We start from the raw sequence: 20,882 nt of genomic DNA, 5'->3' as shown, positions 1-20,882 counted from the left end.
TTAATATCATGTATACATTTCTGTTCAGTGCCTTGTGCATTGTACCTGGTTATGTTATATTTTGTGCCTTTAAATCAACACAGCAGAGAGAGAACTACATAACCAGACAACCAGAGAAGGGAGACCACGGGGAGAAAAAGAAATAGCCCCATATGAAAGAAAAGCAGGCATCACAGAAAAGGAAGTAAATGAAATAGAGGCAAGCAACCTGTCAGATAAAGAATTCAGAGAAATGGTCATAAGGTGGATGAAAAGAATTGAAGACAAATTTGACAATATGTGTAAGAACCAAGAGGAAATGAAGAAGAACCAAGAAGAAATGAAAAATGACATTGCTGCTGTAATGAACTCAATAGAAAGCATCAAGAGTAGACTAGAAGAAGCAGAGGACCGCATCAGTGAGCTAGAAGACAAGGTAGGAAAAAATACCCAAGTAGAGCAGCTTCTAGAAAAAAAATTAAAAAGCAGGAGGAGAGCCTAAGGGAACTTTGGGACAATATGAAACAAAACAACATCCACATTATAGGGGTTCCAGAAGGAGAGGAAACTGAGCAAGGAATAGAAAACCTGTTAGAAGAAATAATGACAGAAAATTTCCCTGATATGGGCAAGAAAAAACCCACACAAATCCAAGGAGCTCACAGAGTCCCAAGCAAAATGAACCCCAAAAGACCGATGCCAAGGCACATTATAATTAAATTGGCAAACACCAACGACAAAGTAAGAATCTTAAAAGCGGCCAGAGAGAGACAGAAAGTTACCTACAAAGGAACCCCCATCAGACTAGTGACTGATTTCTCAACAGAAACTCATCAGGCCAGAAGGGAATGGAATGACATATACAAAGTCATGCAAAGGAAGGGTCTGAATCCAAGAATACTATACCCAGCAAGGCTATCAATCAAAATTGAAGGTGAAATCAGGAGCTACAGACAAAAAAGGACTAAGGGAATGTGTTACCACCAAACCAGCAATGCAAGAAATGCTAAAGGGTCTGCTGTAAAAAAAAGAAATAGGAAGCAAAGAAGGAACACAGGGGTAAAGGATAAAAATGGTGACAAACAAGTACCTATCAATAATAACTTTAAATGTAAATGGATTAAATGCCCCAATCAAAAGACATAGGGTAACAGATTGGATAAGAAAACACGACCCATATATCTGCTGTCTACAAGAAAACCACCTCAGAAAAAAAGACGCACACAGACTGAGGGTGAAGGGATGGAAAAAGGTTTTTCAGGCGAATGGAAATGAAAAAAAAGCTTGGGTAGCAAAACTTATATCTGATAAATTAGATTTCAAAATGAAGGACATAAAAAGAGATAAGGAAGGCCACTTCATAATACTAAAGGGAGCAATCCAACAAGAAGAAATAACTCTGGTAAACATATACACACCCAATAGAGGAGCATCCAAATACATAAAAAGACTCCTGGAGGATATCAAGTGAGAGATTGACAGCAATACAATCATAGTAGGAGACTTTAATACCCCACTATCACCATTGGATAAATCCTCTAAATAAAAAATCATCAAAGAAACATCAATCCTAAATGACTCACTAGACCAGATGGAATTTTCAGAACATTTCACCCCAAAGCCACAGAATATACTTTCTTCTCAAGTGCACATGGGTCATTTTCAAAGATAGGCCATATGTTGGGTCATAGGCAAAGTCTCTTCAAATTCAAGAAGACAGAAATCATAACAAGCATCTTCTCAGATCACAGTGGCATAAAACTGGAAATCAACTACAATAAAAACAATCCAAAAAAATCAAACACATGGAGACTAAACAGCATGCTATTAAACAATGACTGGGTTACCAGGGAAATCAAAGAAGAAATAAAAAAACATCATGGCAACAAATGACAATGAAAACACAACAATCCAAAATCTAAGGGACACAGTGAAAGCAGTCTTGAGAGGGAAGTTCATAGCTCTACAAGCCTACTGCAAAAAACAAGAAACTATGGTAATAAATTATCTAACCCTACAACTCAAAGAGTTAGAAAGAGAGCAACAAGAAAAGCCCAGTGTAAGCAGAAGGAAGGAAATAATAAAGATCAGAGCGGAGATAAACGACATTGAGACCAAAAATACAATACAAAAGATCAACAAAACCAAGAGCTGGTTCTTTGAAAGGATAAACAAGATTGATGAACCTCTAGCCAGGCTCACCAAGAAGCAAGGAGAGAGGACCCAAATAAACAAAATCAGAAATGAAAGAGGTGAAATAACAACAGACAACACTGAAATACAAAGGATTGGTAAAAAATACTATGAACAACTCTATTCCAACCTGGAGAAAATGGACCTATTCCTAGAAAAATATAACCTTCCAAAACTCAATCAGGAAGAATCTAAACATCTCAAGAGGCCAATAACTATGGAAGAAATTGAAGCAGTCATCAAAAAGCTTCCAGCAAACAAAAGCCCGGGGCCAGACAGCTTCACAGGGGAGTTTTACCAAACATTCAAGGAAGAACTAAAACCTATCCTCCTCAGACTATTCTAAACAATTCATGAGGAAGGAACACTTCCAAGCTCCTTCTATGAAGCCAGCATCACCCTAATACCAAAACCAGATAAAGACAACACAATGAAAGAGAATTACAGGCCAATATCCCTCATGAACATAGATGCCAAAATCCTCAACAAAATTCTAGCAAATCGGATCCAGCACTACATCAGAAAGATCATACACCATGACCAAGTAGGATTTATCCCAGGAATTCAAGGATGGTATAATATCCACAAATCAATAAACGTGATACATCACATAAACAAATTAAGAGATAAAAATCACATAGTCATATCAATTGATGCAGAAAAAGCATTTGACAAAATCCAACACCCTTTCTTGATAAAACTCTCAACAAGGTGGGAATAGAAGGATCATACCTCAACATAATAAAAGCCACATATGATAAACCCACAGCTAACATCATACTCAATGGGCAAAAACTAAAACCATTTCCCCTAAGAACAAGAACAAGACAGGGATGCCCACTCTCACCACTCCTGTTCAACATAGTACTGTAAGTATTAGCCATTGCAATTAGACAAGAAGAAGAAATAAAAGGCATCCAAATTGGAAAAGAAGAAGTAAAGCTGTCCTTATTTGCAGATGACATGATATTGTACATAAAAAACCTGAAAGACTCCATCAAAAAACTAATAGACTTAATAAATGAATTTAGCAATATAGCAGGATACAAAATTAACACCAAGAAATCTATGGCATTTCTATACACCAATAGTGAACTTACAGAAAGAGAGACTAAAAAAGTAATCCCATTTACCATTGCACCAAAAAAATTAAGATACCTAGGAATAAACTTAACTAAGGAGGTAAAAAGACCTATACGCGGAAAACTACAGGACACTGAAAAAAGAGATAGAGGAAGACGTAAACAGATGGAAGAACATACCGTGTTCATGGATTGGGAGAATCAACATCATTAAAATGTCCATACTACCCAAAGCAATCTATAGATTCAATGCACACCCCATTAAAATACCAACGGCATATTTCACAGACCTAGAAAGAACTCTCCAAAAATTCATCTGGAGCCGAAACCGGTTTGGCTCAGTGGATAGAGCGTTGGCCTGAGGACTGAAGGGTCCCGGGTTCGATTCCGGTCAAGGGCATGTACCTTGGTTGCGGGCACATCCCCAGTGGGAGGTGTGCAGGAGGCAGCTGATCAATGTTTCTCTCACATCGATGTTTCTAGCTCTCTATCCCTCTCCCTTCCTCTCTGTAAAATATCAATAAAATATTAAAAAGAAATTCATCTGAAATAAAAAAAGACTCCAAATAACCACAGCAATCCTGAGAAAAAAGAACAAAGTAGGTGGGATCTCAATACCAAATTTCAAGCTGTATTACAAAGCCACTGTTCTCAAAACAGCCTGGTACTGGCACAAGAACAGACATATTGACCAATGGAACAGAACAGAGAATCCAGATATCAACCCAAACCACTATGCTCAATTAATATTTGACAAAGGAGGCATGAACATACAATGGAGTCAAGACAGTCTCTTCAATAAATGGTGTTGGGAAAACTGGACAGATACATGCAAAAAAATGAAACTAGACCACCAACTTACACCATACACAAAAATAAACTCAAAATGGATACAGGACTTAAACATAAGATGGGAAACCATAAAAATACTAGAGGAATCCACAGGCAGAGAAATCTCAGACATATGCTGAAGCAATTTCTTCACCGATACCGCTCCTAGGGTAATGGAAACTAAAGAGAAAATAAACAAATTGGACTACATCAAAATAAAAAGCTTTCTCACAGCAAAAGAAACCATCAACAAAACAACAAGAAAGCCCACTCTATGGGAGAACATATTTGAAAACGTTATCACTGATAAAGGTTTAATCTCCAACATCTATAGGGTACTTATACAACTTAATAAAAGATAAATGATCCAATAAAAAAATGGGCAACGGACCTAAATAGAATCTTTTCAAAAGAAGACAGAAGGAAGTCCAAGAGACATTTGAAAACATGCTCAAAGTCACTAATTATCAGAGAGATGCAAATTAAAACAATAATGAGTTACCATCTCACACCTGTCAGAATGGCTATCATCAACAAATCAACAAACAACAAGTGCTGGTGAGGATACGGAGAAAAAGGAACCCTTGTGCACTGCTGGTGGGAATGCAGACTGGGGCAGCCACTGTGGAGAACAGTATGGAGTTTCCTCAAAAAACTAAAAATGGAGCTCCCATTTGACCCAGTAATCCCACTTCTAGGAATATATCCCAAGAAACTAGAAACACCAATCAGAAAGGATATATGCACCCCTATGTTCATAGCAGCACAATTCACCATAGGTAAGATTTGGAAACAGCCTAAATGCCCATCAGCAGATGAATGGATTAGAAAACTATGGTACATCTACCCAATGGAATACTACGCTGCTATAAAAAAGAAGGAATTCTTACCATTTGCAGCACCTTGGATGGACCTGGAGAGCATTATGTTAAGTGAAATAAGCCGGGTAATGAAAGAAAAATACCACATGATCTCACTCATTTATGGAAAATAAAGAACATTATAACCTGATGAATAAAAAGATAGATACAGAGGCAGTAAAGCACCGAACAGATTGTCAAATTACAGCAGGAAGGCTGGGGAGTGTTGGGGCAGGGGGGAAATAGATCAACCAAAGGACTTGTATGCATGCATATAAGCACACCAATGGACACAAGACACTGGGGGTGGGTGAGATGAGGGCATGCGACAGGGGTTAGGGGAGGCTGGGGGAAGGTTAATGGGGAAAAAAAAAAGGAAATATATGTACTAATATATGTAATATTTTAAACAATAAAAAATTTTTAAAAAAGCTTGGTCAGTAATTCAAAACAGCCTGTGCAAAATACCAAATACCTTATTTATGAAACACTGTAGCAGGACCTAAATGCCCTTCAAATGCAGCCTGCTTTACAAGAACATGATCAGGAAATGGTTCCTACTGCCAAATGAAAGAAAAAGCCTCTGAGGTCTGCAGGTTCCTCTTAAAATATATCTGTATATACCCATACCTATACTTAAAAGGCAGGTCTTTATCACATTAGTCAGAATATTTATAAAACAAAGCCTTCTGTTCATATAGACTTGTTGTCATGTAAGCACATTTTTGTAATATTCATTGCCTAGATAACTTGTGGAATTGGACTATAATTCAGTCTTTAATTTAATACCCAGTGACTGTGTCTCCTATATTCTGTAATTTCACTTATTGTTGAACTGGCTTTTAGTAATACATAATGAAAAGGAAGAAATAAAATAAAGGAAAAGAGGAAAGAAGTAATTAGAATATGCTAAGGAGAAAAACGACAAAGGAGTTTCCTTAATGAAGATTCACTACACTACTAAAAGGCTTTAAAAAATAAAAACCCTAAGAAACTAAAATCCCCTGGTGGCTTAGAACCTCAGTCAAATCCACTGCTCTATCACAACACTGCTTTTTTTCTCAACATTAGTTCTTTAATATTCTCACCTTATTTTTTAACCTTCAAGGTTAAAAAATAAAGATATATATTGAGATATATCTTCAATCATTTTTTAGAAACAAGTGGTTTCTACACATGATTTTAAGAAGAAAAAAGAGCAAAATGATTTGACTCAAGTTCCATATTTCCTCTTAAATATCTCAAGATAATTGAATATGATTTGCTTTCAGATGTTAGAAACATGTCAAGTATACAAGGAGTCATATTAACTTACATACAGTATACTTATCAACATGCATGAAACCAAGGGGATGGGTAACTACTGAAGATTATTACATTAGGCTCCTTTATTCATGGTGAGATTCAGAATTACATTCTACTTTATATTAAACGGGGAAAAGGTTTTCTTGAAAGGCAATGGTTTTCACAGTGTCAGGTACCTTATCTGCGGAGTTCTCTTGTAACTGGGACAGGCCCGAGCATATCTGGAGGCCAGTAGACCCAAAGATTTCTCCAGAACTTCTGTTAGAATCTCCTGGGCTAACTTGGGGGGTAGAATGGTCCAGAGATCATGACGAAGAGCCCAGAAGAAATAATGCCACATCTGGAGTGAGAAGGAGCATCTTTCCCCCTGGCAAAAACACCACACATTAAACAATGGAATCACATCTTCCAAAATGTCAGTTTGCTTTCTATGAACCTAATTAGTTCAGGCTGAAAGGAAATAGCTGGGGAGCTTGACACACTAGATGACCAAGAAAGATTTTTGACAAGATGTAAAACATCCTTACTGACAAAGGAACATGTGTTTTATTTCAATCACAAGACTAGATATTCTAATGAAAATCCAGCCTGCAAGCATTTCACCTAGCATATCCTTGATTTACCTACTCCTGTCCTGCAGTTTAAAATTTGCTTTTAAACAATAGGCTTTACAGTTGCTAAACATGTCATGCTAGTTTAAGATAGTGGGCTGATTCTTCTACAATTAAAATTTAATTATTTAAATTAAGGATTAGCATCATTGAGATCATTTTACAAATGTTTCAGATTTCATGTTATAGTGAAATGACAGGAGCAAAAATTAACTTACATACAGTATACTTATCAACATGCATGAAACCAAGGGGATGGGTAACTACTGAAGATTATTACATTAGGCTCCTTTATTCATGGTGTTTAATAACAATACTAGAAACAAATACTATAACAGTCTGATTTTCCTTTTTTTTTTTTTTTTTGCAAAGCCTAGGCAGATCTCATTATTTCTTAGTATTTTTACAGCACTTTATACTTCCAAGGGGCCAGAGTCTCATTCCCTTCTATCCCCTTATAGATCTCTTGTGTGACAAATTTTCCCTGACCACAGAGGGAGACCCAACAGTGGCCAAGGGCCAAGGGGAACAGGCAGAAATGAAAAGGTAGCCTCAAGTGATTTATAAGCATTAATTAGTTAACTTGCTCTTAGGGAGGTTTGCTAGTAGTTTGACCTCATTTTCTTCAAAACAGATCAAAAGATTATTTGAAATAGAAAAAGAGTAGAATGCATTCTTCAAACATTATACTGATTATGTTACTATATCAAAAGTTAAGCTAGTGAAACTTCCCGTCTTATCTCTAAGCAATCCTCATTGACTTAAAAGTTGTCTTACCCACTACTTATATTTCTCAAACAAATGTCATCTAAAAAAATCTGTTCTCGTATACCAACAGGGGATAGCTTCTTATGCATACGCTACTATTAGTGTTTTCCTTACATATTATTCTTCTGGTAATTTCTTTGATTACTAAAATCTTTTCTAATCACTACATAATAACTGACTTTCAAATGGAGTTTATAAATGTGTAGAATTGTTATCCTTAGATGGGAAACGGGCATCAAATGTCAAAGAATCAAGTTCAAACTGGGGGGGACTTTGACCACTGGTTTCTGACTTTCTGACCAGATGTGTATCAAAACTATTAAGAAAAAAATTACAAAATTAATGCAGAAGTAACAAAATTATAGTTCCTTTTTCTTTTTTTGTTATGTTCTGCAATAAAGAATGCGTTTTAAAATTTCTAAAGTAAGAACAAAGTTTTAAAGCTAGATTTTCTTATACTTATGGTATAGTAATTAAAGCAGTTAATTAAAGCAAAACTGACCCCAGCTGATATCTGAATAATTTACACTAATATTTTTCATGGCAATAGATAGATAGATGTTTATAATAATGTGGCCAACATGATTTTTCTATTTTTTTAAATATAAAAAAATTCCTTAATAGCTACCTTTAAGCAATAAATGAGAAAATTAAAATAACTTCTGGTACACAGATTTCTTCTCCTAAAAGTAAAAAACACTTATTTTTAAGACTTTTTAAAACATAAATATCAACTTTACATTCCAAACTGGTCATCATTCACACAATTCTCTTCAAAATGTGTATAACTTCAATGTATGCAAGGGTTTTCATTAAACTAAGTGTGATTCATTTATTTTTCTGACCTGTTTCTCTATTTGTTGTCATTTCAAAAGTATTCTGCTAGTAAACATCTGTTATTTTTGTAGGCCCACTACAATGTAAACAGATGTGAGCTTTTATTTAGATTATATATCAGGAAACAAGCAGCTGGGCTTTATTATACAAGCCACTCAATATTATCTTTGAGCAGACAATTCTTTATTCTTTGACTGTTGGAAAACACAAGTTGCTAAAATTGAGCAGATGTCAACTATACTAAATGCTCAGTTTTAAACATGTAATCTGAACACCCACTGTGCCATCTGACCAGCACCTCATCAGAGAGATACCGAACTCTTTGACTCTCTCAACCTGACAGCTTAGAAAATGGAAATAATGTGTCTAGGGCTCACTTGATTTCACAAAACATGAGCAAATATTGTTCCATATCTTGTAAATTACTTCACTCTTTCTTTACTACACGCTTGCACATGGCAGTAGGTTCCCCTGCGATCTCTATCCTACTCTTTGCCTTGAATCTGGCAGATTTCATCTCCTTTCCTCCCAAAGCAGCCTTGCCAAAAACTAGTCCTGTTTCACAAGTCAGATGGAATAATGGGGAGAGGAGGAGAAGGGGGTGCAGTAAACGGGATAAAACCATGTCAGGTACTCCATTGTCAAAGCAGTTTAAAGTATGTGCTATTTTTAGAAGGTTCTTATTTTTGGTAAATAGAAAAGCAGTGTCACTTGATTTTTCTGAGCAGAAATAACAACCACTCTGCAATTAAACTGTAACTACTGACCATGTAAGTATATGGAAGCTACAGTACCATGTAATCACAGGGTAACTATCTTGTTATTTCTGTCTTTGAAGTTAAAGCATTGTCATAAGATCTAAGAGCTGCATGTTACATGGTAATTTGTTGTGTGTTTTTTAAATGGTTGGTAACTTCAATAACAGGTTTGAAATGCATCCACTTATTATTTTTACTGTATACTTCTTCTAGTTCCCAATTTGCATAAGAGGAAACATAATACCTCTATGTTGGGCAAATAGTGAGATAATACCTGTTTTTTCAATGAAAACATCATATAAAATTGCTCATTAGTACAGTGATATATTGAAATAGTTTGAAACATGAGATGGATTCATTTTCAACCTCTGCAAATAAGGAAGCTTCAATGCTTCCAGGAGAGAAGACAATACTTTCCCAGACTACCAGCTGCACTATAGCACCTTCTTGTTTTCATTCTGCTCACTGCTGTGTGAAGTATGGCAGGTTTGGAAAAGTCTGTATGGATGCTCCTGTAAAAAAGAAAAACTAGCTGGGAAGGGCCTCTAAAGGAGAGATGAAATGGCCTTAGAAAAAGTGGAAAGTCCCTTAAAAGAGCTTCTTATTATTTGCTTTTCTCTGCTGTGGAAACATTTATTATGATAATAACTCAGGCATAAATGGAGCCACAGGAACCTTCAGTGTCATGAAGGTGATGAGAGTGACTCTATTGAATAAAACTCCACTCTGTTTTTCTCAATACTCCATAGTGATTAGAACAATCAAGCAAATCAAAAATCATAAGCTTCAATCCAGAGGAAAGCATAAATGGGAAAAGCTAATGAAGCTGGGCTTGACTGATAAATTATTTTAAAACCCTGATTTATCTTATTTTTTATTAAGATATTATAAATGTTTCATCCTGCCCTGGAATCAACTTCAAAAAAATTCAAATATTGTGGCTTATGCATAATCAATGGAATTTAGGGCAAGGGAAACTAATGAAGCCTGATGCTGAATAATTTTAATTGAACCTAGGTTTGGTTGTACTGGGAATCATTAGGAAGAATTCAGTAGAAACTTGGGATTTTAAAACATGGGCTAAATGAAAATAGGTAAGCTATAAATGATCAGATGGGTCTTAAAACATACTCATAAGCACATACTTTGAGAAGGAAAAAAATAAGTATAAAGAATAAAACTGCTTAATAAAATATATTCATCAAACACAGATGGAAATACATAACAAGAAAAAAAATCAAGCGTATCTATAACTGTTCCCTTTGGGAAAAAGTACAAGGTTGTGGCATTTTGGCATTGTTATCTCTTCCAGTTTTCATTGCATCTCATTATATTTCAACTTATTATATAGCACTCAGACACTGTAACTCAAACGAAGCTACTATTTTTATTTCTAAGCAGAAGGAGAGTTCTGATGTCTAATTATTTCAGGTTTTTTAAAACAGTGTTTTTCCTAAGTACAAATTCAATATTTAAAAAATATTATCCTAACAGCCTTCGTGTGTTAGTAATGCTGAGCTCATGTTTCTAATTAGCCAGAAAACAGGTAGGCAGTAAAACATATTTGTGTAAAAAGGAGGGATAGTAAACTTAACTTCACACCTCATAAAAAGCTTTGTAGTCATCCCAGTGGTGGCTCTCAGCATCCTGTAAAATGCTTGTAGCACAAACTCTGACGCAGTAGTCCGTAACCTGAAACTGGAGAGTGTTGATGAATTCCTGATATCGTTGGACAGGCACCAGGAATATGGGTCTGTTCAGAGGGAATGATCAAAGAGACAGAGATTTAAGGCCTGTGTAGTAGGAGGTAACAATCTCCAGTACTACAAATGGTTTTGATTATTAGATATCAATCATTCATTTCCTCCTAATGCTGAAGTCTGTGTCCACATTCACTTTCCAAAGAGGGGGAAAAAAAAAAAAAAAAGCTGGTCTTTGTTTTGCAAGTCTTTTGAAAATGTACATCTGCTGTTCCACAAATATGCACTTCAACTTGAGACAAACTGCATTGTCAATACATCATTCAAAAATAAAAGTATTCTTTGTAAGCCTATTATTAGAGATCAGTGCATTATTTAGGCATTAGGTTATCATTATTATAAAGAACAGAGGCATTTGTCAGAACCAACTTTTATAAAGCTATCACACGTCCCACAAACACACTCTTTTTATTTTAAAAATTGTAATTTTGTAGATGTCAATTATCTCATAAACTGTTTTAAAATATCCTACAGAAAAAAAAGTGATTTCTGGCACATTTTGTTTATAAATTCAAGTATGAATAACAACATCTGACTATGAGAATTAAAGAAATACCATAGTTATATTCTACATCAAGCCAAATTTATTTTACTTTTATCTTTAGCTATTTGTAGTATGCTTTCTCTCCTAACTAAGGAACTGCAACAGTTGAATAAGTAATGTAGAATAGATTCCTGAGCTCACAGTGGACTGCCACGTCCATGTGCTCGTTCCCTTTGCAAGGGGCCATGCTGTCTTCTAGAGAGTACCAGGATAGCCAGGAAGGCCATGTGATAATACCCGTGGTCATTTTTATTTTCTATACATACATATAATCTTTTTAGACTACTAATACGTGAGAATTAAGACTGCCAGATGCTTTCTTCTTAAATATTAAAGGTAGTTTATCACTAAATTGATGTTCTGAAGTATGTTTACATTAGTCAATAGAATAAATTGAAATGCATTTATTTTCTATGTCAGCTCCTAACATCCTGTTGACTTTGAAACAAAAGAGAGGTGTGCATATTTTGCAACTGTGTATACATGGGACAAAAAGAAGTTTATTTTTTCCCTTTCAGTGTAGGCAGTACCTTGTGCCTTACAAGGTTAAACGTGTTTAGTCATATCATAACAGCATGCAGAAAATCATTGCTGCTGAGTAGAATGTGGAAACTGCATGGGCCTTTTGAATGAACCTTTAGAAAAATACCTATCTTTCTTAGAATCTATGCATCTGGTTTAATATATCCCATGCTCCACCTTTTTGACATTTCCTAGTCAAGACAAATGAAAATAATTCACCATATTAATTATTATTTTCTCCTCAAAGATCATCATCAAAATTTCACTCCTGTGATATTCAAGGATGACACATTACTGTAAACATGGCCATCCACTTAATATAAATGGCACTTACTTGTTAGTATTTTCTTTCATCAAATGATCATATCGAGTAAAATGCTGGAAGATATACACTGCTGTGGAGAGCACTGTGTGCAAGTTTTTCAGGGGAGCTTGGGAAGGAAACTCCTGGCCTCTCTCTTGCAGTCTCGCCAGGACAGCTGTTGCCACTTTACAACAGGCCTCCACAAAGTGTGCTCTAATTTCCTGGAAAGAATCATCTCTGCATGCCAGAGCCAGTGGAAGCATTGTGTCAAGTTTTTCCATGATGTCAGAACAAAACTAGGAAGAAATGAATGCAGCACTGAGTTATTGGTACTCTGACAGCACCGTGTAATTTATGTACAGGGGAGCCAAATTCCTAAATAATGAATTTGGCATCAAACATAAATATAATCACACAATTTTATAGTAATTGATTGTAGAAAGTTAAATGTCAGATAAAGAAATACCAAAAAGATGCTTCTCTATATATAACCTTCAAGCCTTAAGCTTACCTTGCAGGCATCATGAAAAATTCCTGAAGTAACTTTACATGACAACAGTTTTATTTGCAGTTAATAGAGCTAAAAAAAAAGTACCCTTGATATTAATACGATTGGATTATTTTTGAATTTATTTTAATTTTCTTTTGCTATATTTAATAAAATGTGCTTATTAATTATCACATTAAAATAAGGTTATATCAGTTTAACTAAATCTAGAAGCACCAGAAATAACCTCATGTAGCATCCTCTTATTGGGAAGGAGTCAGCAACTTTTAGAAGTAATATGTGTAGCTTTTCACTAGTTATTATGAATCTACTTCTTAATGGCAGAGAAGATGTGGTGGATAAGAAGTCAAAACTTGCCTCCACTCCAGATTAGCCAATAGTGTTCCCTTTGGAATGTTCTGGAGCCTCAGGGTGGCAGTAGCAGAATAGGAGGCCATCTCTAAGACCTCTCTTTTAAAAAACATTTAAATTATAGGTTGCTGAATTCAGTGTGGGCTTCATACTGAGTAACTGTATTTATCTATTTGCATGATGACTATGTATTTTCTCAGTATGTTCTGTGACTCTCAAGGCACATGTACTGTCTTATCCACCACATCTTCTCTGCCATTAAGAAGTAGATTCATGTACTAGTAAACATGTCAGACTGATGCTAATGAAATGCAATGCTCATTAGGGGTAAACAAAGATTTAAAAGTTGCCTAAACCAATAAAAGACAGTAACTCCTTCAACCTTCTAAATGTCTAGTGAAGTCATTCAAAAGGGGGAGGAGGGTGAGAAGAGATTAACCAAAGATCTTATATACATATATGCATTACCTATGGACACAGTCAGTAAGGTAGTGAAGGCCTGGGGCATGGCAGAAACCGGGTGGAGGGGGGCAACAGGGGAAAAAAAGGGGGAACATCAGTAATACTCTCTATAATAAAGATTTAAAATAATAATGATAAAAAAGATAAACCCAAGCAAGCATTTTCCCAGCTCCCCAGGAAGTCACAGAAGCCCCCTCTTTAGTTGCCCAAGACTCATGGAGCAACAAGGTAGTAACAGGTTTAAGTCATTTTCACCAGCAGTGGCCCATGATACCAGAGAAAACAACTGGTATTGGGTTCAGTGCTAAGTATTGGCCAAGAGGCTCCACCATTTTTCCCTTTGCAATGGCTTATATTAAAAAACAAACAACAACAACAACAACAAAACTCATTATGCCGATCTATAGTTTTGAAAGGATTTCATTTGATTCTTGCCTTTGCAATTTTCCTTGGTTGGTCCTCCTCAGGAACCACACAGCTGTCTTGCCAAACTTGTTGGACATTTATAAGGTTCATAGCATAGGTCACAGCTGAAGACCTTTCATTGTGCTCCTGTTGGAGAATTTTTATGGAAAAATCTTCTATTGCTGTTGTTATACAGTGTGCCATGGGAACAGACACTTCTTTAAATGCACTTCTCCAGCCAAAATCTAGTAGAGTAGTCTGAAATATAGATGTATATGAAGTCATATTCATCTTAATTCAACAACAAGTGTTTCTACTGTTATATATATAAAGTTGTTATTTTCATTCAGCATGTTGAATATAGGTATTCTTTGATAAACTGTAAAAGCCACTCTTACAACCTAAAAAATATTGCCCGGTGAATAAAGCAATATAGAAAAACATGTGCATTCTTTACACACAGTAATATACTGACATTTCATTTTAATTCATCAGTGGATTTAATCAAAAACTTTTTTCAAAATTTAATCTCTTAAATATAGTTCAATAAAACCATATTTATGAGAGCTGAAAGTTACTCTTACTATTTATCACATAAAGCAAACTTTAAATTCAATATACTTAATAAAGTCTAAATTAGATTTTTATAGTCTTTTTTATAGTTTATTGTTAACAAGTATTGCAACATAAGACAGCATTTTATGTTCAATCTTTTATTTCTTTTTCACTCTCAGAAATCCAGACAAGTGAAAACACAGCAATAAGAAATACAAATTTCTCACAGAAAATACACCATTGCACCTTTCCAGATTTTCACTTCTTTAGAATTTTAGTTTCTCCATTCACAGACTGGTACATGGCACTACTTTGTTTCAGAAAATGAAAAATTAAAATGATCTGCATTACTCTGTGTGTTGGGAGACAGCGAGGTTGGAGTGGACACTGGTGCTTTTTGTTTTTTATTTTTATTTTGGTCTTTGTCTCATACGGCAATATAATTATGAATGTATATCTCCCCCAAGTCCTCTAATATTCTCTATAATACTAAAAGCTTTATGGGTAGTAGGCTGACCCTATGCTTAGAATTAAACTCCCTGTTTAATGTAATCTTGTTAATAGTAATAATTTACCTACTCCAACTTCAGAAGACCTTAAGGTTCAATATCACTGACTACATTACTTATTTTCCTAGGTCTCAACTTTTTTGTTAGAAATATAAGAGCTGAATTCAATGACTTCTATGGTCTCTTTCAGTATAAAATTACTAAGATTATTGTCATTAGCTTCATTTTCTTGCACACACATCCCATTCAGAATTAATTTAATGCTTTTTGTATATACTGTACAAAGTAATAAAGGTGATTCTTCTTCTAGAATAAAAATTCTATTATTCCATGATTCTATAATCAGAAAAAATGGCTTTCATTCTCATGATGCTTATAATTAAGTTGTAATTGAACTTTCTAAAGTTTATTTGGACCTTTAACATCAGAGGGCCTTAGAACACATTTCTAATCTTATTTTACACAAAATTACTCAATATTTTAATCTACTCAGATCATATAATCTCCTTTCTAACAAGTGAAACTTTAGAAGTACCATGGGTATAGTCTTGTACTAGAATAGTATTTCCTTGGCGCACATTTTTGACAAAAATGCAAAATAAAATCACCTCCATGAAAATTAAAAACAACAACAACAAAACTCTGGTTTTTGTTCTCTCAACAAGGTCATATCAGTTCATTAAATCCATTCATTCATTCATTCATTCACCCAAGAAAATATATTCTGGTGAAAATTGCCAGTAATTGCCATGGCTGCAGTGGTAATTTGTGTGTGTGTGTACAATGATGATTACCTTAGTCCATGATAATTTATATGTGGTTATAATATCTTGGCCATTCTAAATTCTCTTTGCAAAATATAGAAAACCAAGCACATTAATAGCTGCTCTTAAAAACAAAAATGAAAATCTTTACTACTCAAATGCCCTCCTAGAAGTCTATTTGTTATCATAAAATATTGTTTGCTTTCTTCTACTCTTCTCATCTGATGTTTGGCACCAAAAATATTTCAGTTAAAATCGAGAACATTTACTAGGTTATCCAAGAAGAAAGAGGAAATAATGTGGCTTTTTGTTCTGTGCACAAAGTAAGTACCTGTTGAATCCCTTTCTTCCATTAACTAATGCTAATTTCTTAATACTTACTCTGACTTTTGGTTAAAGCATAACGTATAACTTTGTAGTTTCCTGAGTATTATTCTTGCTTTCTAAATTGAACCTGTTAAAATCCTATGCACTTTTACCTTTTTAAATGTTTACCTACTATTAGTCAAGGTCCACTCAGAAAATAGAAACCACTCTAGGTATTTCAACAGGAAAAAAAAAGTTAATGTAGTTTACTAAGGTGATGAAATTGTGTGGAGCCAAACCACGGGTTGTAAAGGAAGACAGGTATTAATGCAGCAGGAGCCACTATTACTCCTAGGTCTGGAGGAACAAAGAAAAGGGACTATCTATGGGAATCCAGTTTGTGGGGCCACCAGTCAAAGCTAAAGGTTAAGACTGATAGCTGGAACTGGAATCATGGAGGAGGATTGTGTGGTGGGAGCAGAGCCCATGGAGAAAATAAAGGAGTCACAGATACTACTACTAGAGATATTCCCTAAAACAAGGGAGGGGAAAAAATACTCGGGTTTTTCTCTAACATCTAACATCCAAGTCTTCCATCAATGACTTTCATTGGCCAAACTTTCCCAGTATCTGAGGAAGCCTGGAAGATGTAATTCTCTATAATACAGAACAGAGCAGGGGAAGAGTGGTAATGGATCTGAGCACAAATAGGACATGCTGGACACACTAAACCAAGAGGCCAGTTCAAACTATTACTTCCTCTTTCCTTTCCTTTTGAATCTCCATTTTCTCCCTTTTCAGCAATTATCTACAGTCCAAATTCTCAAAGTGTAGACCCTGAATTGGGATGAGAACAAAGACCTCCTCATTTCCAGCTCCCTCCTCGCAATCTGTCCATGGAACAGATTGTGCAAGAGAGCAGTGTATCTATTCAATTCAGTTTTCGTCAAAATGTATAAGCCAATTTTCAACCAAGAATTATTTCTTTTAGTGTCAAAACGCAAGACATTTTTATTTATAATGGATTCACAGACATATGATGATGCTTTTATCTATATATATAAAAGCCTAAGTGACCGGCTGACTGGCCGGTAGCTATGATGCGCACTGACCACCAGGGGGCAGACACTCAACACAGGGGCTGCCAAGTGACAGCAACTTTGCAGAGTGCCCTCTTGCACTCCGGGACCCCTTGGGGGATGTCGGACTGCCGGTTTCGGCTTGATCCCTGCAGGCCAGGCCGAGGGACCCCACTGGTGCATGAATTCGTGCACTGGGCCTCTAGTATATGAATAAAGAAACACCTCCCTTTCCCCCCTCACTTACCTCTTTTCCTAATAGCAACTGCTCTGTAGAAATATTGGTTTCATTTGCTCTAGGTTTCTCTATTACAGTCTCTCTATTGGATGTGCCCAAAATTCCTATGCAATAAATAAAAAAGAAAACATACAAACATACATTAATACAAACAAATGATACTAGATGTGATTAATAATCAGGTTAAAATTAATTATGTAGAAAAACTCTATTCATACTATATACACACATACATGCATATCAAGATGCTGAGAATATAGTCAACAAGATATAGGGTGATGTCACCATACAATAATGACAGTATCAAAATATACGGAATCCTTCCAGACATTCAACTTATAAAATTTTTTTATTACTTACATTCATATTTGATTTGCATACATATACAATAATCTGTTAAATACAGACCCTTTTGTTATTAATTCATTTTCATCTTGATAATGTAGAGTAAGTTAAGAATACAAAGTAAATATTAATTTCCTTGCTCATGTAAGAAGTTAAATTCTGAAGTACTGCATTTTAAAACTGGTGGAATCCCTTAGCACTTCAATACTTCATTTCTTAAAGCAAGGAAGAACAAAAGTACATAGGTGAACATCAACATATCAGGAAAATTTACACTCTTAATAAGTATATCAATAATTCATTGGAAAAATGCAAACACTGAAAGAGATAAGAAATAATCTGTAGCTCTGTTTAGGTAATTCAATTGGTTAGAGCATCATCCTGATACACCAAGGCTGCAGGTTCAATCCTGAGTCAGGGCACATACAAGAATCAACCAATGAATGCACAAGTAAATAGAACAACAAATTAATCTCTCTCTCTCTCTTAAATCAATAAATAAATTTAAAAAACACAATAATCTCTAACTCCTAAAATGGAAAAATTTTCTCAACTTTTATAATTAAGTTTCTCAGTTTTTATAATTAAGGAAATCTTTTCCCTGGGGGGGAAAAATGAATACATATGCCAAAAAAAAAGTATTCCACTTTCCATTAAGGTTCTATTAATTAGTTTAATTTGATATCAATGATATAATTTCATATAAAATAGTCAGTTTCTCCTTATGTCCTGAGCAAACAAATTTTGAAAACCTTACTGATATTTCTCAGTAAGGCTTCTGACCAATATATCCATCTGAAAATTTTGTGGTTTTTGTTTTTCTAAATATGGTTCTATGAACTTAATCATGAGTGATTCCCAGGTAGCACAGTTGACTGAAACATTCCCTAGAGGGATTATTTGGTAGGTGATAACATCCTTTTGGGAAAACTTATCAGAACTTATCTATTCTGAGGGAAAGTTTTCCTTAACTCTAGTGTTTTTTAATCATTTTGGATTTATGAACACCTTTGAATACAAGTGAGAGAACACTCCATCCAAAATGCACAATATGACTCCATGGGAACTACACACAGACACACACATACACACAATTAAGGCCCCTTGTAAAGTGCACTCATGAACCTCAAGGGCCCATGGACTGCAGTTTAGGAATCCCACTTCATTTCTCAACAAATATCCCAACAGAGATAAGAAGGTTTTAGATCAGTATTATTCCAGTTAACCTAAAATGTTTTCTCTATGACTTGCATTTTAATGTATTTTTAAGATGATGATAATACATATAAATAAGGTTCAATTCTAACATTAAAATAAAATCCAGATTAATCAAAGATTTTAAGTAAAGAAAAAGGAGATGCATCCATAAAAATTCTGCTATGTGAGATGTCTGAGATTTTACTGTCTATGTTTTCTTCCAGGATTTTTATGGTTTCATTTAAGTCTTTTATCTATTTTGATTTTATTCTTGTGTATGGTGTAAGTTAGTGGTCTAGTTTCATCTTTTTGCCAACACCATTTGTTGAAGAGACTGTCTTTATTGTATGTTCCTGCCTCCTTTGTCAAATATTAACTGACTATAATGGTGTGGGTCAATTTCTGGGGTCTCTGTTCTATTCCATTGTTCTATATGCCTGTTCTTGTGCCAGTAGCAGGCTGTTTTGATTACAATGGCTTTGTAGTATAGCTTGATAAACGGTATTGTGATTCCTCCAACTTCGTTCTTCTTTCTCAAGATTGCTGCAGCTATTCAGAGTCTTTTTTGTTTCCACAAAAATTTTTATAGTATTTGTTTTAGTTCTGTGAAGTATGCCATTAGCATTTTAATAGGGATTGCTTTGAATCTATAGATTGCTTTGGGTAATATGGACATTTTAATGATGTTAATTCTTCCAGTCCATGAACATGGTATATGGTTCCCTTTGTTTGCATCTTTCTCTATTTCTTTTCACTGTCCCTATACTTTTGTTTTTTCTACAGTGTCATAAATGTCATATAGTTGGAATCATATAATATGTAAGCTTTTTAGACTGGCTTCTTTCACTTAGCAATGTGCATTTAAGATTCTTCCATGTTTTCTCATGGCTTGATATCTCATTTCTTTTTATCACTGAATAACATTCCATTGTATTGATGTACCATAGTTTATCAAATTTACCTAAGGAAAGTTATTTTGGTTGCTTCCAAGCTTTGGCAATTATTAATAAAGTGCTATAAACATTCGTGTGCAGATTTTTGTATAGACATTAGTTTTCTACTCATTTTTGTAGATAGCTAGGAACATGACTATTGGATCATGTAAGACAATGTTTAGCTTTGGAAGATACAACCAAATTGACTTCCAAGAGGCTATACTATTTTACATTCCTATCAGCAATGAATGAGCGTTCCTGTTGTTTCACATCCTTGCCAGAACTGGTACTGTTAGTGTTTCTAACATTAGGCATTTTAATTGGTATGTAGTGCGCTCTCCTGTTTAAATCTGCATGCCCTGATGACATATGATGTGGGGCATCTTTTCATATGCTTACTTGCCATCTGTATATCTTCTTTGATGATGTGTCTGTTCACATCTTTGGCTCGCTTTTTTCCCCTCACTTTTAAATTGAGTTGTTTTTCTTTTGTTTCCTTGTTGAATTTAAAAGGTTTTTTTTTTTTTATATTTTGGATACAAGTCTTTGATCAGATATGTGTTTTGCAAATAGTTTTCTCAGTCTATGGTTAGTATTTTCATCCTCTTAATGATCATATCTTTTTACTTGACAATTCCACTTTAGAAATTTATCATCCAGATATACATGTGCAATATTAAGACATCATTCAAGAAAATTTGCCATATCATTGTTTGTGGTCACAAATAAATAGGAAAGTAAAACCCTAAATGTCCATTAGTGAGTACCTGGTTAAATGCACCAGTGGAAAACTATTCAGCTGTTAGAAAGAATGAAATGTTTCTACATAACTGTTAGTGAAAAAGAATCTCTGCATAATATGTACAGATTTTGT

The 20,882-nt window shown here is 34.9% G+C and overlaps 1 protein-coding gene across 1 annotated transcript in view; it reads right to left on the bottom strand.

Annotated features, from left to right (window-relative positions):
* KIAA0825 overlaps positions 1-20,882 on the bottom strand; it is a 373,779-nt gene that overhangs the window by 248,303 nt on the left and 104,594 nt on the right. The window contains exons 7-11 of the mRNA XM_080678353.1: positions 17,541-17,635; positions 14,111-14,338; positions 12,385-12,650; positions 10,827-10,977; positions 6,427-6,617 (exon numbers count right to left, since the gene is read on the bottom strand). Of these exons, the coding sequence (XP_080534479.1) occupies positions 6,427-6,617; positions 10,827-10,977; positions 12,385-12,650; positions 14,111-14,338; positions 17,541-17,635 (931 nt within the window). The remainder of the gene's footprint in view (positions 1-6,426; positions 6,618-10,826; positions 10,978-12,384; positions 12,651-14,110; positions 14,339-17,540; positions 17,636-20,882) is intronic.

Source organism: Plecotus auritus (genome assembly GCF_963455305.1).
Source record: "Plecotus auritus genome assembly, chromosome: 7".
In the NCBI taxonomy this organism is placed as follows: Eukaryota; Metazoa; Chordata; class Mammalia; order Chiroptera; family Vespertilionidae; genus Plecotus; species Plecotus auritus.
The sequence above is the reverse complement of the archived record's forward strand: the minus strand, read 5'-3'. Positions and strand labels throughout refer to the sequence as shown.